The sequence below is a fragment of the Herpailurus yagouaroundi genome, unplaced genomic scaffold (assembly GCF_014898765.1).
Source record: "Herpailurus yagouaroundi ecotype Mexico unplaced genomic scaffold, PumYag 200, whole genome shotgun sequence".
NCBI lineage: Eukaryota > Metazoa > Chordata > Mammalia > Carnivora > Felidae > Herpailurus > Herpailurus yagouaroundi.
In genome coordinates this window covers 3359379-3375413 of record NW_024412431.1, presented here as the reverse complement: position 1 = coordinate 3375413, position 16035 = coordinate 3359379, and the positions used below count along the sequence as shown (strand labels likewise).

The 16035-nt window shown below is 55.2% G+C and overlaps 1 protein-coding gene across 3 annotated transcripts in view; it reads right to left on the bottom strand.

The window, feature by feature from the left end:
• Positions 1 to 997: 997 nt before the first annotated feature.
• LDLR (low density lipoprotein receptor) overlaps positions 998 to 16035 on the bottom strand; it is a 32397-nt gene continuing 17359 nt past the window's right edge. For all 3 annotated transcript variants that reach the window (XM_040449926.1, XM_040449928.1, XM_040449927.1), the window contains exons 8-18: positions 15665 to 15790; positions 13267 to 13438; positions 12948 to 13175; positions 10260 to 10378; positions 9911 to 10050; positions 7713 to 7854; positions 7449 to 7601; positions 7016 to 7198; positions 4551 to 4628; positions 3355 to 3512; positions 998 to 2729 (exon numbers count right to left, since the gene is read on the bottom strand). In XM_040449926.1, the coding sequence (XP_040305860.1) occupies positions 2694 to 2729; positions 3355 to 3512; positions 4551 to 4628; positions 7016 to 7198; positions 7449 to 7601; positions 7713 to 7854; positions 9911 to 10050; positions 10260 to 10378; positions 12948 to 13175; positions 13267 to 13438; positions 15665 to 15790 (1535 nt within the window). In that variant the 3' untranslated portion in view covers positions 998 to 2693. The remainder of the gene's footprint in view (positions 2730 to 3354; positions 3513 to 4550; positions 4629 to 7015; positions 7199 to 7448; positions 7602 to 7712; positions 7855 to 9910; positions 10051 to 10259; positions 10379 to 12947; positions 13176 to 13266; positions 13439 to 15664; positions 15791 to 16035) is intronic.

Below are 16035 nucleotides of genomic sequence, written 5' to 3'. Positions count from 1 at the left end.
TTTATTTATTTTTTGGGACAGAGAGAGACAGAGCATGAACGGGGGAGGGGCAGAGAGAGAGGGAGACACAGAATCGGAAACAGGCTCCAGGCTCTGAGCCATCAGCCCAGAGCCTGATGCGGGGCTCGAACTCACGGACCGCGAGATCGTGACCTGGCTGAAGTCGGACGCTTAACCGACTGCGCCACCCAGGCGCCCCTAAATATTTATTTTTGAGAGAGAGCATGAGCGGGGGTTGGAGCAGAGAGAGAGGGAGACAGAGAATCCGAAGGAGGCTCCGGGCTCTGAGCTGTCAGCACAGAGCCCGGCGCGGGGCTCGAACTCACACACTGTGAGATCATGACCTGAGCTGAAGTCAGAGGCTTAAGGGATTGAGTCACCCACGCGCCCCCTCTTGGTTTGTATCTTAGCAACTAATTAGGTGGGTGTTTAGCCTTGGTCTCCTCCTGTAAGAAAACTTACACCAAACCACCCCCGGAGCCCACGGGCGTGAAGGGAAGCTTCCTTCCAAATCACTCGTGTTGATTGAGTGAAGTGCGAAGGTCTCAGCCCCGGACACTCTTCCCCTGTTTGTGCTTCTGGATTCAGCTCAAGTGTCACCTCCTGAGAGAATCCTTCCCCGGACACCCCCCGCCGGTCACTTCTCTCTCCCTGTTACCCTGTTTAACATCCTTCCAAACTAATGTCGTCAGCCTCCATTTCCCCTTCTAAGCTGTCAGCTCCTTGAGGGCAGACTCTTCTCTTTTAGTCACTGCAGTGGATAAAATAAAAAGGCCCTCGCCTGGATCACAGCCGCCCAGATGTAGTTCAGTGGGACGAGCGTGCAGACTTAGCAAAAAGTCCCAACTCGGGGAAGCGCCCCGGAGCCCGCAGCCTGTCCTGAGCTCTCGGGAATGTTCCCTTTCCAGAACCGCCTCCTGGGAAAGCCCCGCCCATGTCCAGATGGAGGAGCCCAGACAAGGAGGGGAGAAAGAGCATTCCAGGAGGAGCCAAGCGGTTCATTTAAGAAATTTAATCGATCACAGTAAGACATTCAGGCTATAAAAACGTTCTATACAGTGGTTGTAAAAAGCGGTACCCATCCCCCAAAACAACCCAACACGGCCCCATTTCTCCTGAAGGGCTTCGCGCGAAGCCCGCACGAATCATCTTTGTACAAAAGTTAAGAGGCGTCTCAGAGACAACTTCCCCCCAATGCAGAGCCCCCAGAGGGGTCACAGATGCAGCAACCAGGGTTTGCAAAAATAAATAGATCTCTGTTTCATATATAGAAGTGATAAATGTCTAACGAATATACAAAGTGCAAACGTAACAAAAAGCGCACCCCCCCCCGCCCCCGCATCTGTACAGCAGTTTATTTACATGCTTCCGAAGGAGAAAAGGCTTTCACAGTTTCCTGCAACTCAGAGTAGGACGCAGTGCTTAGTGGTCATGCAGTGAACGTGGACACTCCCTGGACGACTTTAGGCAGGAATCCACAAGAGGCTCGCACTTCTTTTTTTGGTCGTGAGTGTGACATGTGTGATAGGATCAGAAAGTTTGGTTTCCGAAGTCCCATAAGAATGGCCAAGCCCAGGGGATGCCTTGCAGGGCTAAAGCGAACCGTCTTCTCGCGGGGAAATTAACGGCCCAGGGGCATCTGCACAGAAGCGGCCACACGAGCCGGAGAGTCGTGATTGTGACTTTTGATGGGGGGGGGGCGGGGGAGGGAGGCCCCAGACAGCAGGCTCATCCGCACGGACCCCTCCCACCCGGAACAGAAACCAGTGCAAAATAGTAAGAACGTCGACTTGACGCAGGATACGGCCCCGAACGAAAAAAGTGCAAGGGGACCTGGAAGGAGCTGGGGTCCAGACAGCCACACCCAGAGTGATGGGTGCTCTTAGAGGTTGGCGGCCGCTGCCTTCGCGCCTCGGGTAACGGGGTAGCTCAGGCACTTAATAAATATTAAGGACGATCGGTGGCTCGGGCTCTCTCTGGGAGCTGTCGCGGTTTCGGCGAATGGAGGGGGGGGGCCTCAGTGCCCCCCCATCCCCACCCTGGGATACTGCACTTGGCCAGAGCCACAGCGACGCCAGAGTCCCGGCATCAAGGGAGGGCACGAACCTCGCTGGGGAAACCCTAGTTTGATCCAGATCTGGGGGGAGCAGAGCAAAAGCTAACTCTGGCCGTCCAGCAAGGCAGGGGTGAACGCACTTACTCCTGAGTTTGGGGGCTCGGGCTAGAGAGGCGGGGGTCCGGCAGCTACCCAGGACCCCGGGGGTAGTGCCTGCTCTCGCGGTTCAAAGCCATGTGCCGCCTCTCCCCCTGTGCTCCTCCGTCAGTGCGTCGGGAGAGGGGGAGAAGTGAGCGGTCCCTGGAGGGGACAGAGATGTCCCCCCAGCTCCTTTGGCCTGCTCTTCTCCGCTATTCCTAGAGAAAGAAAAAAACCCAACCCCAACCTGTTGCGTGTGCGCCGTCGGAAGCCTGTTCTGCCTCCCAGAAGAATAAATATATAAAACAAAGCTCTGGCAGGCAGGCCAAGCGGCTGCCGGCGCTGAGGCTGTGGCCACCAACAGTGCTTTCGGTCACTTCTTTCTTTGCAGGGACCAGGAGGAAGGGTGCGGCGCGGGTCAAGGGTCCTGGGAGAAAGTGTTCTTCCTGCCCACGTCGGGCAGCAGGTTCCGGGGAAGCACAGGACTCGAGGCGGCGGCTCAGGCCACATCGTCCTCCAGGCTGACCATCTGTCTCTGTCAACAGAAAGATAAACGCCGGAAGCGATCAGTCCAACATTCGGTAAACATGGCAAGAGGCCACCTACGCCTCCTCGCTCCCTCCCGGCCCCACCCCGCGGCCAGCCCGGCCCATCTCGGGCCTGAACCAGCACACCGGGTTCCACCCTGGGCTCCGGGCTCCCGACCTGGGGCTCGGTCTTTCCTCCCACAGCCAGGGGAGGGCGCCTGTGAGCCCCGAGCCAGGTCAAGTCCCTCCTCTGCTCGGAACCCTCCGTGGCTCCTACCTTCTAAGAGCAAAGCCAGAATCCTCCCCATGGCCCACGAGGCCCTGCTCCGTCTGCCATGGTCCCTGTCACTCGGCTCCTCCCTCGACAGCCCCCGAGCCCCCGCTCCGGCCACCTCTGCGTTCCTCAGGCACACCAGCCTGCTCGAGGGCTGTCCCTGCACAGGGAGACCTGCCCCAGCCTCCTTATCTAAAATCGCACTCCCTCCCTCCCTCCCGGCCCCCACTGGCTTTCTTGTTCTCTTTCCTCTCCCGAACCCCTGTCCCCCTGCCGGTCCCCCACCACTGGAGCATCCCGGAGGACCTCACAGCCTTGCAGGGAGGAAGGGGGCCTCCGGGGCGGCGCAGGGCACCCACCGAAGGGTAGGTGTAGCCGTCCTGGCTGCAGCAGATGTGGACCTCGTCCTCCGTGGTCTTCTGGTACACGGGGTTGTCAAAGTTGATGCTGTTGATGCTTTTCAGCCGCCAGTTCTTCCAGAGAAGGAAGGTCCCGAAGCCCAGGAGGATGAGCAGCACTGTAGGGCGAGGTGGCCCAGCCCGGTCAGCAGGTGGCCCCAGAGCCCTACGTCCCCAAGTGATGCCGCCTGCAGACTCCTGCCTTCGGACTTCTATAGGGTTTTTTTTTGTTCCAATTTCAAGCCATACTTGTCCACTGCGGGGTCGGGGGGGTGGGGGTGGGGAACCTATCCATACACATGACCAATCTCTAACTCGAAGCCCGCTGTGACTGGCTCGCCCCGGAAATACCCGACCGCAGTCGATTCTTCCAGGTGCTTCTGAGTCATGGGGCTCTTTCAGAAATGGGACTGTTCTCTATGGACACGGCCAAACTCATTCTCTTCTCCATCTGGGTGGCCTCTGCCTCGTTTATGAGGGGACCCCTGGGTGGTGCACCCTGCCCCTCCCAGATCCAGGGGACAACCAAGGGCTCACCCAGCCAGGTTTGTAAAAAAACAAAAACAAAAAAACAAAACCTGGCCACTGCCCAGGGTGTGGGACAGCTTCAGGCTCTGCTGGGAGGACACAGGGTGGGGGCCTTGTTCGGGAGGCAAGGGTCCCACTGCCACCTGTCAACTCAGAGCCAGACGGCCACTGGGTACTAAAGTGCAGGTCCTGTGAGTGGGCTGGGGGTGGGGAAGGGACACCTCGGAAGGATTTCCTTAGAAAAGGAAAATCAGGTGTGATGCTAACGGAGTTACGATGGACAGGGACGGGAGGGTGTAGAACCCCCCAAACTCCCCCTACAAGAGCACCGTTTGCCAGGAGGCGCCCCTCCGGTGGCGGGAGGCCTTCCCTGCAGCCCCTTTCCCGCAGCTGACCCAGCGGCGGGGACAGCTGCGGCCCCACGGCCCAGAAGCGGCCTTACAGCAGGCGCTCGACCGGATTTGTTGAGTGAATGGAGCTACAGAGGGGGCCGCAGTGATGAACAGGGCACGTGGGCGGGGGGGGGGGGGCGCCCCCATCCTGGGCGTACAGGTGGACCGGACCGGCTGGCTGGGCAGGGCGGTCCTCTGGCGGGGAGCGGGGAAGTGGGGCAGGCCCGATGGGCTTACCGATGGGGAGGATGACGTACAGGGCCCCCACGCTCCTCGGTCGCTCCTCGTCTCCTCTGCTGGCAGCGTCGCCCAGGGCTGCTCGGGAGAGGGGAGAAAGTGAGGCTCGGATCCACAGCGAGGGCCACGGAAAACGCGGCAGGTGTGCGGCCGCCAACACGCGCGAGAAAAACGCCTGGTGCTGCTCGGCGTCCTTAAAAGCTCAAAGCGACTTGGAGGGACTCCCGGGTTTGGGAGGCACCACGCTGGGGCCTTATTCATTAGCAGACACGGTTATGGAGCAGATTTAAGAGGGCCCTTCAGCCAAGCGTCACGAGGCTCTGGGAAAGGGGCCAACGGTCTGGGAGGCAAAAGCCTGCAGGTACGTTCTCAACAGTTGGTGAGGTCGCTGGTGGAATTTTTCACCCTGGGTCTGCATTTGATGGAAAGGAGACCGTTCTGGGTGGGGCAGCGGCCACCACGTGACTCCGTACCGTGCAGCAACCCCAATGCCTGGCTTGGATCGCGCCGAAGCGCCCTCGTCCTGTCTCAACTGTCCCCAGTTAATAAATATTGGGGGAGACCTCGTTACGCAACCATGAATGTGCACCTGAGCCCTGTAAGGGCCCCGTGCAAATCAAAGTTTAAAGTCCTTCAAGCAGGCAAACAGGCTGGGAAGACTGAAAGGCCACACCTGGGTCACATGTACGTAGGTCACCAGTTAAAGTCGACCCCACCTGGGTGCATGGAATTTCTACTTTGACATCGGCTCAGATTTAAGAAGACTTTTAACAAAAATAACTTAAGGTGGGGTGCCCGGGTGGCTCAGTCGGTTAAGCATCCGACTCTTGATCTCGGCTCAGGTCATGGCCTCATGGTTCATGAGACTGAGCAGAGAGCCTCCCTGGGATTCTCTCTCCTTCTCTCTTTGCACCTCCCCCTCCCTCAAAGTAAATAAATAAACATTAAAATAAATAAATAAATAAGGCAGCAGCAAGATCTTTGAGAAGTTTTTCCCCTTAAAAGGACTCATTCACCAAAATCGAGACGCCCTAGACAGGCCTGTTTGTGAAATGGGTTTTCAAGCAGGGGCACCCCCGAGCAAAAAGGTTTCCCGGCCTCCCTTGACCACAGCAGTCCCCGCTTTACCTTGTTCATGGTTGCACAGGGGCTTTAGCTACTCTGAGTGGGGGAAAATGTCTGAAACTTGCTGATGCACCCCTTTTTTTCCTGGCCAAAAAAAAGTCTAGGGGCTCCATTTTCCAGCTGATCGAACTCCAGATCAGGGGCCCTCTGGTGGCCAAAGAGATGAATGGCAAGTCTTCCACTGATGTCACTGAGAGCCCAGCTCTGACCTTGAGACTGGTAGGGTGAGGACAGCGAGGCCCTACCCACAAGCAAAAACTTAGAGCCTCCCCCTGTCTCCCACCAAAAAGACTTTAGTAATCAAGTAACATCCTAATGTGTGTGGTGTTTTTTGGGTTTTGTTTAATAAACATTAAGGCCAAGATCCCATGACAAAGGATCACATTTTTAGGAAGACAGGATCTGACTCTACACTTGCCTCTTTGAGACCCTGGCTCTGATCAAACTATATTTACAAAACCAAGTGTTTGGCCCATAGTTTGGTGATTTTTTTTTTTTTTTTTTTTTTTTTTTTTAATGTAGCTGGGCACCTGGGTGGCTCAGTCGGTTAAGCATCTGATTTTGGCTCAGGTCAGGATCTCACGGTTTGTGGGTTCGAGCCCCCCATTGGGCCCTCTGTTGTCAGCTCAGAGCCTGCTTTGGATCCTCTGTCTCTCCCTCTCTCTGCCCCTCCCCTGCTCATTCTCTCTCCCTCTCCCAAAAATAAACATTAAAGAGGCACCTGGGTGGCCCAGTAGGTTAAGCATCTGATTTTGGCTCAGGTCATGATCTCACAGTTCGCAGGTTCAAGCCCTGCATCGGGTTCTGTGCCGACAGCTCAGAGCCTGGAGCCTGCTTCCAATTTTGTGTCTCCCTCTCTCTCTGCCACTCCCCTGCTCGTGCTGTCACGAGTGCGCTCACTCTCTTGAAAATAAACAGTAAAAAAATACTAAAAAAAAAATAATGTAGTAAAATATTATTTAAGTGCTGGGCTTTTGGAACGCCCTCAGATGGTGCCCAAGGAAGTGCCTCACCGCCTCACCCTGGCCCTGTTGGGCAAGTGCCTGAAAACAGGTCATCAAAGGGGCCTCGATAATGTTTCAGGTCCCTGTGCCTGGAGGACTCTGGGATAAGCCACCACCACGCACCCAAAGCCTTCACATGCCTTAGGGGGGGGTTGGCGGGCACTGTTATCAGCCCCATTTAACAGAGAGGGGAACGGAGGCTTCCGCGAGGCACAGGCCAGGTCAGAAAGTGCAGGGGTGAAAGGTAAGCCCACTCCATCCCTTCACCAAGATTCCCTTGGCCCATCGAGATGCCCGAGCTGTTAAACCAGGGCCCAGGGTAGTCCCGACGTCTACCTTGGTGGGACACTGTCACCGTCTCAGGCGTGGTGAACTCAGGGCTGGCCACGGACCACGGGCCGGCTGTGTGCTTTGGCCCCGCGGTTGGGGGGCGCACTGTCGTCCTCACGGCTGTGGAGCGCACCGTTGGCCTGACCGTGACCGTGGAGGTCGCCCGGGGGGTCACGACAGGTTCGGGCTCTGAAAGAAGAAACATCTCCTGAGTGCCCCGCGGCCCAAGTGCCCCTCTGATAACTGTGCTGCTCGTGACCACGGAGAGGAAGTGCGTGCTGTTGGCCACAAAGAAATAAAATCAATGTAGTGAAAATTGAAACCCGCTAGTAACGGTGTTGTTATTCCATCATTGGTTGTACTGCAAACGGGAGATTCACGGGTGTTACAGACACAAGGGTGGCGGAAGCAGGACTCGTGCCCAGGCTGGTGCCCCTACCTCTGAGGCAGCTCCTCATGTCCTTGGCCAGCAGCATGCCATCCGGGCAGGCACAGGTGAACTTGGGTGAGTGGGGGTTGATCTGTGGGGCCGGGAGACACAGGTACTGGCAGCCACCGTTGCGGAGGGCCGTCCTCTCACACCAGTTCACCCCTGAGGCGGAAGAGGCAGGGAGTCAGGGTGAGAACAAGATTAGAAAATTCTGGAAAGTTCCAGAAATAACAGCAGGGAAGCGGAGGGGGGAGGCAGTCACCCCGTCTTTACCTCTTGGCTGTGTGAGGTTGTGAAAAAGGACAATGTCCTCCGGGGACAACAGGTTTTCTGCTAGCAGATTAATGTCTGAGCCGGTGAGGCGGTTGGCACTGAAAATGGCTTCGTTGATGATGTCCGTCCAAAATACTTTATCCTATACGGGCATGAAGAGATGGCAGATCCCATTAACCATGGGCAGAGGGCACACGAATCTCCGGGAAGAAGCAGCACTAGGTGGCACTAGCCTCGTTTAGTTTTTCTTCAAAAAAAGTTTCGGGGCGCCTGCGTGGCTCAGTCGGTTGAGCGTCTGACTTCGGCTCAGGGCGTGATCTCACGGTCCGTGAGTTCGAGCCCCGCGTCGGGCTCTGTGCTGACCGCTCGGAGCCTGGAGCCTGCTTCGGATTCTGGGTCTCCCTCTCTCTCTCTGCCCCTCCCCTGCTCATGCTTTGTCTGCCTCTCTCTCTCTCTCTCTCTCTCTCTTTCAAAAATAAACGTTAAAAAATTTTTTTACAAAATAAAAAAGTTCTAATTGTGGGGCGCCTGGGTGGCTCAGTCGGCTTGGGGGTCCGACGGCTTCGGCCCAGGTCACGGTCTCACAGTTTGTCTGCTGACAGCTCAGAGCCTGGAGCCTGTGTCAGATTCTGTGTCTCCCTCTCGCTCTGCCCCTCCCCTGCTTACTCGGTCTCTCTCAAAAATAAATAAAAACATTTTTAAAAACTCAAAAAGTTTAAATGTATAAAATACACACAAAACTGACCATCTTAACCCTTTTTCAGTGTGTTCAGTAGCATGAAATACATTCACATGGTTGTGCAGCCCTCCCCACCACCCATGCCCCAAACTTTCTCATCTTCCCAAACTGAGACTCTGTCCCCATGAAATACTGACTCCCCACCCCCAGCTCCCCCCCCATCTACTTCCTGTCTCTATGGATGGGACTCCTCTAGGGACCTCATGTAAGTGGAATTCTACAGGGGCGCGTGGGTGGCTCAGTTGGTTAAGCATCCGACTCTTGATTTCAGTTTAGGTCATGATCTCATGGTTCATGAGTTCCAGCTCCACATCTGAGGTTCGAGCCTGCTTGGGATTCCGTCTCCCTCTCTCTCTGCCCCTCCTTTGCTCGCCCGCATGCGCACTTTAAAAAGTTTAAAAAAAAAAAAAATGGAATTCTACAGCATCTGTCCTTCTGTCCTTTTGTGTCTGGCTTAGTTCCCTCAAGGCTCGTCCGTGTCGGAGCATGTGTTAGAATTTCCTTCCTTTTTCAGGCTGAACCACATTCCAGTGTATAGATACACATCTTGTTTAGCAGATCGGCTCTGACGGGACACCCAGGTCGCTTCCACCTCTGGGCTGTTGTGAATCCTGCTGCTTGAACACGGGTGTACGAATATAGCAACATTTCCTCAGAGCCGTTCTCTGCTGTGGCGCTACTCGGGCCAGACAACCCACTCTGGCTGGTCCCCTCTTCTCTTTGAAGGGTGGTCACCAGCCTCTATCCACTAGGAACTAGTAACCCCCCCTCAAGTGCAACAACCAAAGTCTTCAGAAAGTGCCAAATGTCCCCTGGGCGGCAAGATGGCCTCCAAGTGAGAATTCCTACTCTAAGACTCTTTTGGAGAGGGCGTGCTCGGAGGGCTCTGTTGGGAGAGTGTGTGACTCTTGATCTCAGAGTCTTGAGTTCGAGCCCCGCACTAGGGGTAGAGTTTACTTAAGAAAAAAAAAAAAAAAAAAGAAAGAAAAGAGAAAAAAGCAACGTGGGGGCCCCTGGGTGACTCAGTTAAGCGTCTGACTGTTGATTTCGGCTCGGGTCACGATCTCATGGTTTGTGGGATCTAGCCCTGCGTCAGGCTCTGTGCTGAAAGCATGGAGCTTGCTCGAGATTCTCTCTCTCAACCTCTCTTTCTGTCCCTCCCCCATTTGTGATCTCTGTCTCAAAGAAAAAATTAACATAAAAAAAAAACCCAAAAAACCAAGCAACAACTCTTTGACTCTTTTGATGAGAAGGAAATAGAAATAACTCCAGATCTAAGACCTTTTTACAGCCACAGACAATCTTCTAAGTTAGTCCTGGCTTGGATGAACTAGACAACGTGGGCTGACCCATTAGCCTGAGCGCTTATGCCTCCTATGTCAGTCGTGCTCAGTAACCGGGACTTGGATGTGAATCCCCTCAGGCGCCCAAGGAGCAACCACTTGCTTCCAGCCCCCACCTCAAAGATGGCCAAGGAGAAGGGGTGTGCCAGCTTTTTCTCATCCTCCAAAACGGTCTTCCGGTTCCCCCCGTTGACATCAATGCTCGAGATGGAGTGGAGCTTGGAGTCAACCCAGTAGAGGCGGCCACCAGAAAGATCTAGAACCCACAGTGGACAAGGAGAGGTCACACGCCGACGCCCAAGGGGCCCGGGCCTGGCCACTCCACTCCCCGCAGGAAGGAGCACCCCCAAGGAGCCGGCAGAGATGTGCCCAGAAAAGTAGCCCCAACAACCCACCACCATGTATGAGTGACAACCCCATTCCGGGGCCGTGTGGACCCCAGGGACCACGGTCCCAAGGACATACCCAGGGTGATGCCATTGGGCCACTGGATGTCCTCCGTCACTAGCGAGTAAACATCGACGCCGTTCAGACCCCCCTTCTTGATCTCGGCGGGGGTTCCCCAATCCGTCCAGTACATGAAGCTGGTGGGAGAGTAGCATGAACAGGAGAAGGTCAGTGGGGGAGGCGCCCAGCGTGCCCCGAAGAGCAGCCTCCATCTGGAGCAGTAGGCCAGGAATTGTAAGAAGCCCCCCAAGGAGACCTTGGACTGGTTCTTCTGCTACCCTAGTGCCTGCAACATGGGGAGACCTGGCAGGATTTAGAACCTTCAAGAACAAAGGGAGACTTTGATTCCAACGTCAGGACCAGGACCCATAATGTATACCCTTCAGCCTTTCTGAAGGCTTTTATATATTTTTAATTTTATAATTTTTTTTTTTTTTGCTTTAAAACGATTTTTTTAATTGTGGCAAAATATACGCCACATAAACCATCTTGATTGTTATTTATTTATTATGTTTGTTTTTGAGAGGCAGAGAGAGACAGAGCATGAGTGGGGGAGTGGCAGAGAGAGAGGGAGACACAGAATCGGAAACAGGCTCCAGGCTCTGAGCCATCAGCCCAGAGCCCGACACGGGGCTCGAACCCATGAACCGTGAGATCATGACCTGAGCCGAAGTCGGACACTCATCCGACTGAGCCACCCAGGCGCCCCAAACCATCTTGATCGTTTTTAAGTATCCAGTCAGTGGCATTAAGTACACATAGACCGCCATGCAGCCATCCCCACCAGCCATCCCCGGAACTTTCCCATTTTCCCAAGCCGAAACTCTGACCCCATTAAATGCCGCCTCTTCCTTCACCTCCCCCAGCCCCCCGCACCCACCACTCGGCTTTCTGACTCTATGAATGGGACTCCTCTAGGGACCCCCCGGAAGTAGAATCCTATGTGTCCTTTTGTGTCTGGCTTCTTGCACTTAGCATAATGTCCCCAAGGTTCGTCCCCGGTGCCAGAATTTACTTCCTTTTTGAGACTGAGTAAAATGCCATCGGGTGGACGGACCACATCTAGTTTCTCCTTCGTCCACTGGGGGGCCCATACCCTGGCAGCTGTGAACGTGGGGCTACAAATCCCTGCTCACGTGCCTGCGTTCGCTGCTTTCCCATCTACACTTGGAAGCGGATCTCCGATGGCTTTTGAGCCTCTGAAGAGATGCTCGAACTCACAAGTAGACAAACGTACCAGCAGTCTCCCCATAATGACTGGCAAGAGTGAAAACCTGCTGCCGACAGTGAGGGAAAGGAGTCTCCGGGTGCCCTTCCGGACGCAAGGTCGGTTTCACAATCCAGGTGCTGAACGACAATTTGCTGCTCTATCCACGCCCGTACCCCCCGGAGCTAGTAATCCAACTTCCGGAATGAAGAATCTAGAATCTACAGTCCTGCAGGTAAACTGCAGTGACTCACATTCAAAGGTATTCAAAGGTATCTGCAGCCTTTGTGTGAGGTAAGGGGGAAAAATAACTAAGTTTCCACGCACTGGGTACAAGGAAATCGTGGCTCAACAAGCCAACAGGGAATGAACCCCATACGCCAAACGAAAAAGCCAGATGAACACTGTGTGATCACGTGTGGCTATTTGTGGGGGGAAAGAAACACGAGAGCAGACGGCACACGCGCACACACACACACACACGCACGCACCACGACTTGGAACTAAGTGGTTTTCTCCGGGAGTCTCTCTCTTTCTGAAAGCTGCAGGAATAAAGTCACTCAACCGAGTGGGCCTCCGCCAAACGAGAACAAATGTTTTGTTCAATGGGGACTCAGGCCTACCTGCACCCCAGCTCTAGCCCACCTGATTCGTGCTTCTCTCCCAAGTTCCCCTTTCCTCTGATTGTTGCCGCCAGGCTGCCCTTCCAGAATTGTGCAATTCCACACCCAGCAGGTGTGGTGTAACAGGCGCAGTACACGGGGCGGGGACACGGGTACCCCCCAAGTGGGCCCCGGAGCTGCTGAGTCAGCCGCGGGCCCTGCAAACACCCTCCTGGGGGCTCCGAGGCGTGGCGACCTTCACTCCCTGTGACGTCCTCCCCAAAACTACCATCAGGGCTGACTGTTCTGACCTTTCCTGTCCAGGCACAGGATACTCGGCCATAAAATCCCAAACTGGGATTTAAATAAGTACTAATTTTGAATACCATTTTAAACATCCCTACTTTGGGGCGCCCGGGTGGCTCAGTCGGTTAAGGGTCTGACTCGGTTTCGGCTCAGGTCTTGATCTCATGATCTTGTGAGTTTGAGCCCCCACATCGGGCTCTGTGCTGACAGCATGGAGCCTGCTTGGGATTCTCTCTCCACCCCTCTCCTGCTCACACCATCTCTCTCAAAGTAAATAAATAAACTTAAAAAAAAAATCCATATTCTAACTTCTGGTTTTGGGGCTCTCGTCCTGAGGGCACAGCTTTCCACGGCCCGCTCCCATCTCGGGGACCACAGTGAACCTCAAGAGGGATCGGCCCCTGGCTCCCAAAGGGTGGGTGGGTGAAGGGCGACTGTTCAGGTCCTGCTTTTTCCTGAGAGCAGGAGCCGCTGTGGCTGGGGACAGTCCAGCTCGGGCACACGCCTTCCCCGGTTGGAGCCCTAACCAGTTCTTGAACCCCGCCCGTGTTCTCCGTTCCTTCCGTGGCCCTCGGCTTTAGCAGCACCCACCCGTGAACGGGATCCACCACGATGGCACGTGGCTTAGAGCCTTTCTCCTTGAAGAGCGTCTTTCTCTTCACACCCTTGGTGTCGGCCACGGAGACGGTGCCCAGGATGGAGTCTGTCCAGTATATGTTGCTGTGGATCCAGTCCACCGCCAGCCCATCGGGGGCCTGGAGGTCCTCGCTGACGATGGTGTCATAGGAGGAGAAGCCAGGGGCTCTGTCGATTTGGGCGCTGAGGGGGAGGAGCAGGGGAAGGAGAGCGTCAGTGAGAGGGGCCCCCGCGCCACCGGGGGTTGAGCGCTGGGTGTGGCTCCAAGGCTCACCTGTAGATCTTCCTTTGGGACAGGTCGGACCAGTATATTCTGTTGCTGGCCACCTCGGTGTCCAGGGCGACCACGTTCTTCAAGTTTGGGATGAGGCTGGTGTATTCGCTGCGGTCCAGGGTCATCTTCCTCACCTCGTGGCGGTTGGTGAAAAACAGGTAGGCGATAGTGCCTGGGAACACAGGAAGGACGCTCAGGGGAGCAGAAGGACCCCCCGATTCCCGCTTGTCACCCTTTGGGGTCTGACTGAACCAGAGAAGACACCCAGGATGGGGCGGAAAAGGCCCCCCTAGTGTATTAACCATGTGGTTCTGAGGCCCTGACATCCTGGGCCTTGCAGAGCAGAAGGGACAGCCCCTCCCAGGGCCAGCCAGCTCCTAGGGACTGTTCACAACCCGCCTCAAGTGCAAACGAGCCAGCCCATACATGCCACCCCCTCTACTGGGCTCTCGAACTCTGGGCCACTATCCACCCGCCTGCCCGGGTCACCCTGGGACAGACACCAGACAGCACGAGCAGCGCCCCGGCCCCAGAGCCTGCTGGGATTCTCCCGTCCAGCCAGTCGTGAGCCTGCTCACCCTGCCTCACCTCACGCCCGAGGAAACCACAAGAGGCTCCAGCCCACGTGTGCCCCTCTCACTCTCCCTCGGAGCAACCTGGCGCTTCCCCGTATGGCCCCTGGGGCTGCCACGCCCCCTCCTCTTGGGAACTGTAACAACCAATCTTTCCAGTGGGGTCGTCTCCTGATCTGCTGGCCTCACCATGCTTGAATGATAACAAAACCTACATTTTAAATTTTTTTTTTTTCAACGTTTATTTATTTTTGGGACAGAGAGAGGCAGAGCATGAACGGGGGAGGGGCAGAGAGAGAGGGAGACACAGAATCGGAAACAGGCTCCAGGCTCTGAGCCATCAGCCCAGAGCCTGACACGGGGCTCGAACTCACAGACCGTGAGATCGTGACCTGGCTGAAGTCGGACGCTTAACCGACTGCGCCACCCAGGCGCCCCCAAAACCTACATTTTAAAACACTGGGTCCCACATCTGGGTGACTCACTCAGTTAAGCGTCTGACTTTGGCTCAGGTCACGATCTCAAAGTGTGTGAGTTCGAGACCCGCATCTGGCTCTGTGCTGACAGTACAGGGCCTGGAGCCTGCTTGGGATTCTTTCTCTCTCTCTCTCTCTCTCTCTCTCTCTCTCTCTCTCTCTGCCCCTCCCCTGCTCATGCACTCTGTCATTTTCTCCCAAAATAAATAAACTTTAAAAAATAAATAAAACACTGGGTCCCCAGCATTTTACATTTTGGAACATAAATATGAAGAAATGATAAGTTAATGTGTCCACAGGGATTCCTTAGGGCAGTAAATTCTGCTCAGTGCTGTTCATATCACGTTTTCCCTCACTGATCCTCACACTCCTAGGAGGCCAGGGGTGTTGTCAAAGTCCCTTTATACAGAAGGGGATCGGAGCTCAGAGGGGAGGGGACCAGCCCAAGGTCACACCAACTAGTAAACGGCAGAGCTGGGACTCAAACCCACGTTGTCCTGACTCTGGCGGCTGTGCTGTAACCATGACACTGACATTCACCAATGAGCTGACCACGGGAACAATGGACCTCACTCAGGACCCCTCCCCACAACACCACGCCTACCCCTGGGAAGGATCTGTATAGACACTGGCCCTACAGGTTGGAACGAAAGTAGTATCTCAAATCCTAGAGGGTTTTATGATCTCTGTCCCTAGTTTTCCCCAGAACCAGGAAACGCACAGGGGTGTGACAGAGGGAGCCCAAGGAACAGTCACAAAGGGATGACAACAGGGGAGAAAAACTTCAAGGTTAAAACAGATCCTTGAGGAAACAGAAGGCGATCTAAAATATTTCAGCAAGGGGTGCATGGGTGGCTCAGTCGGTTGAGCATCCAACTCTTGGTTTGGGCTCAGGTCATGATCCCAGGGTTGTGGGATTGAGCCCCATGTCTGGCTCTGCATGGAGCGTGGAGCCTGCTTAAAATTCCTTTTCTCTCTCTCTCTCTCTCTCCCTCTCCCCCTCCTACCACTCATGCTCTAGCTCTAAGAAAAACAAAAAACAAAAAGACCTCCCAAAACAGCTGGAGGGGGAGCAGGCCCTTCATAGGGCCATTGCTTTTCACCTCTTGTCCCCTAAAGCCATTGGCCAGGCTGGGGGCCGCAAACCTTTCCCTGTGCAATTGACCTGTGTCCCCAGAGAAGCTGGACATGTGCGGGCAGCCTCCCAGCAAGTTCCTAACTGGGCCGCTCATCCCTCTGCCAGAGGGCACACGGTCTGCCCGGGTCTTTGGAGTGTATGCAAAGTTCACATGATGAAACCCGCCACCGCATCTGCTCCCGGCGCCATCCCCGCCCCCGCCCCTGGCTCACCCACAGCCTTGCAGGCCTTGGTGAGGGGGTCCAGCTGGAAACCCGCCTCGCACTCGCACTTGTAGCTGCCCTCGAGGTTCACGCAGAGCTGGCTGCACACGTCGGGATCCTGACACTCATCGATATCTGCAAGCCGGGACACAGAAAGGGGTTTGGGGCTTCTTCCTCATGGGGTGCTGATGGGAGTGAGGGCTCCCACCGAAAGCCATCCCTCCCAGTGGCGGGGTCTTGGTGACCATCAGGTTCAGAAACGAACACACTGAAATAGCCAAGTGTCATCTCCAGCAGTGACCCTGACCTGCCCGTTCACCTCAGGGGTGCAGCCAAGCAGAGCAAAGGCTGCATCAGCCGAGATTTCTTTCTTAATTATT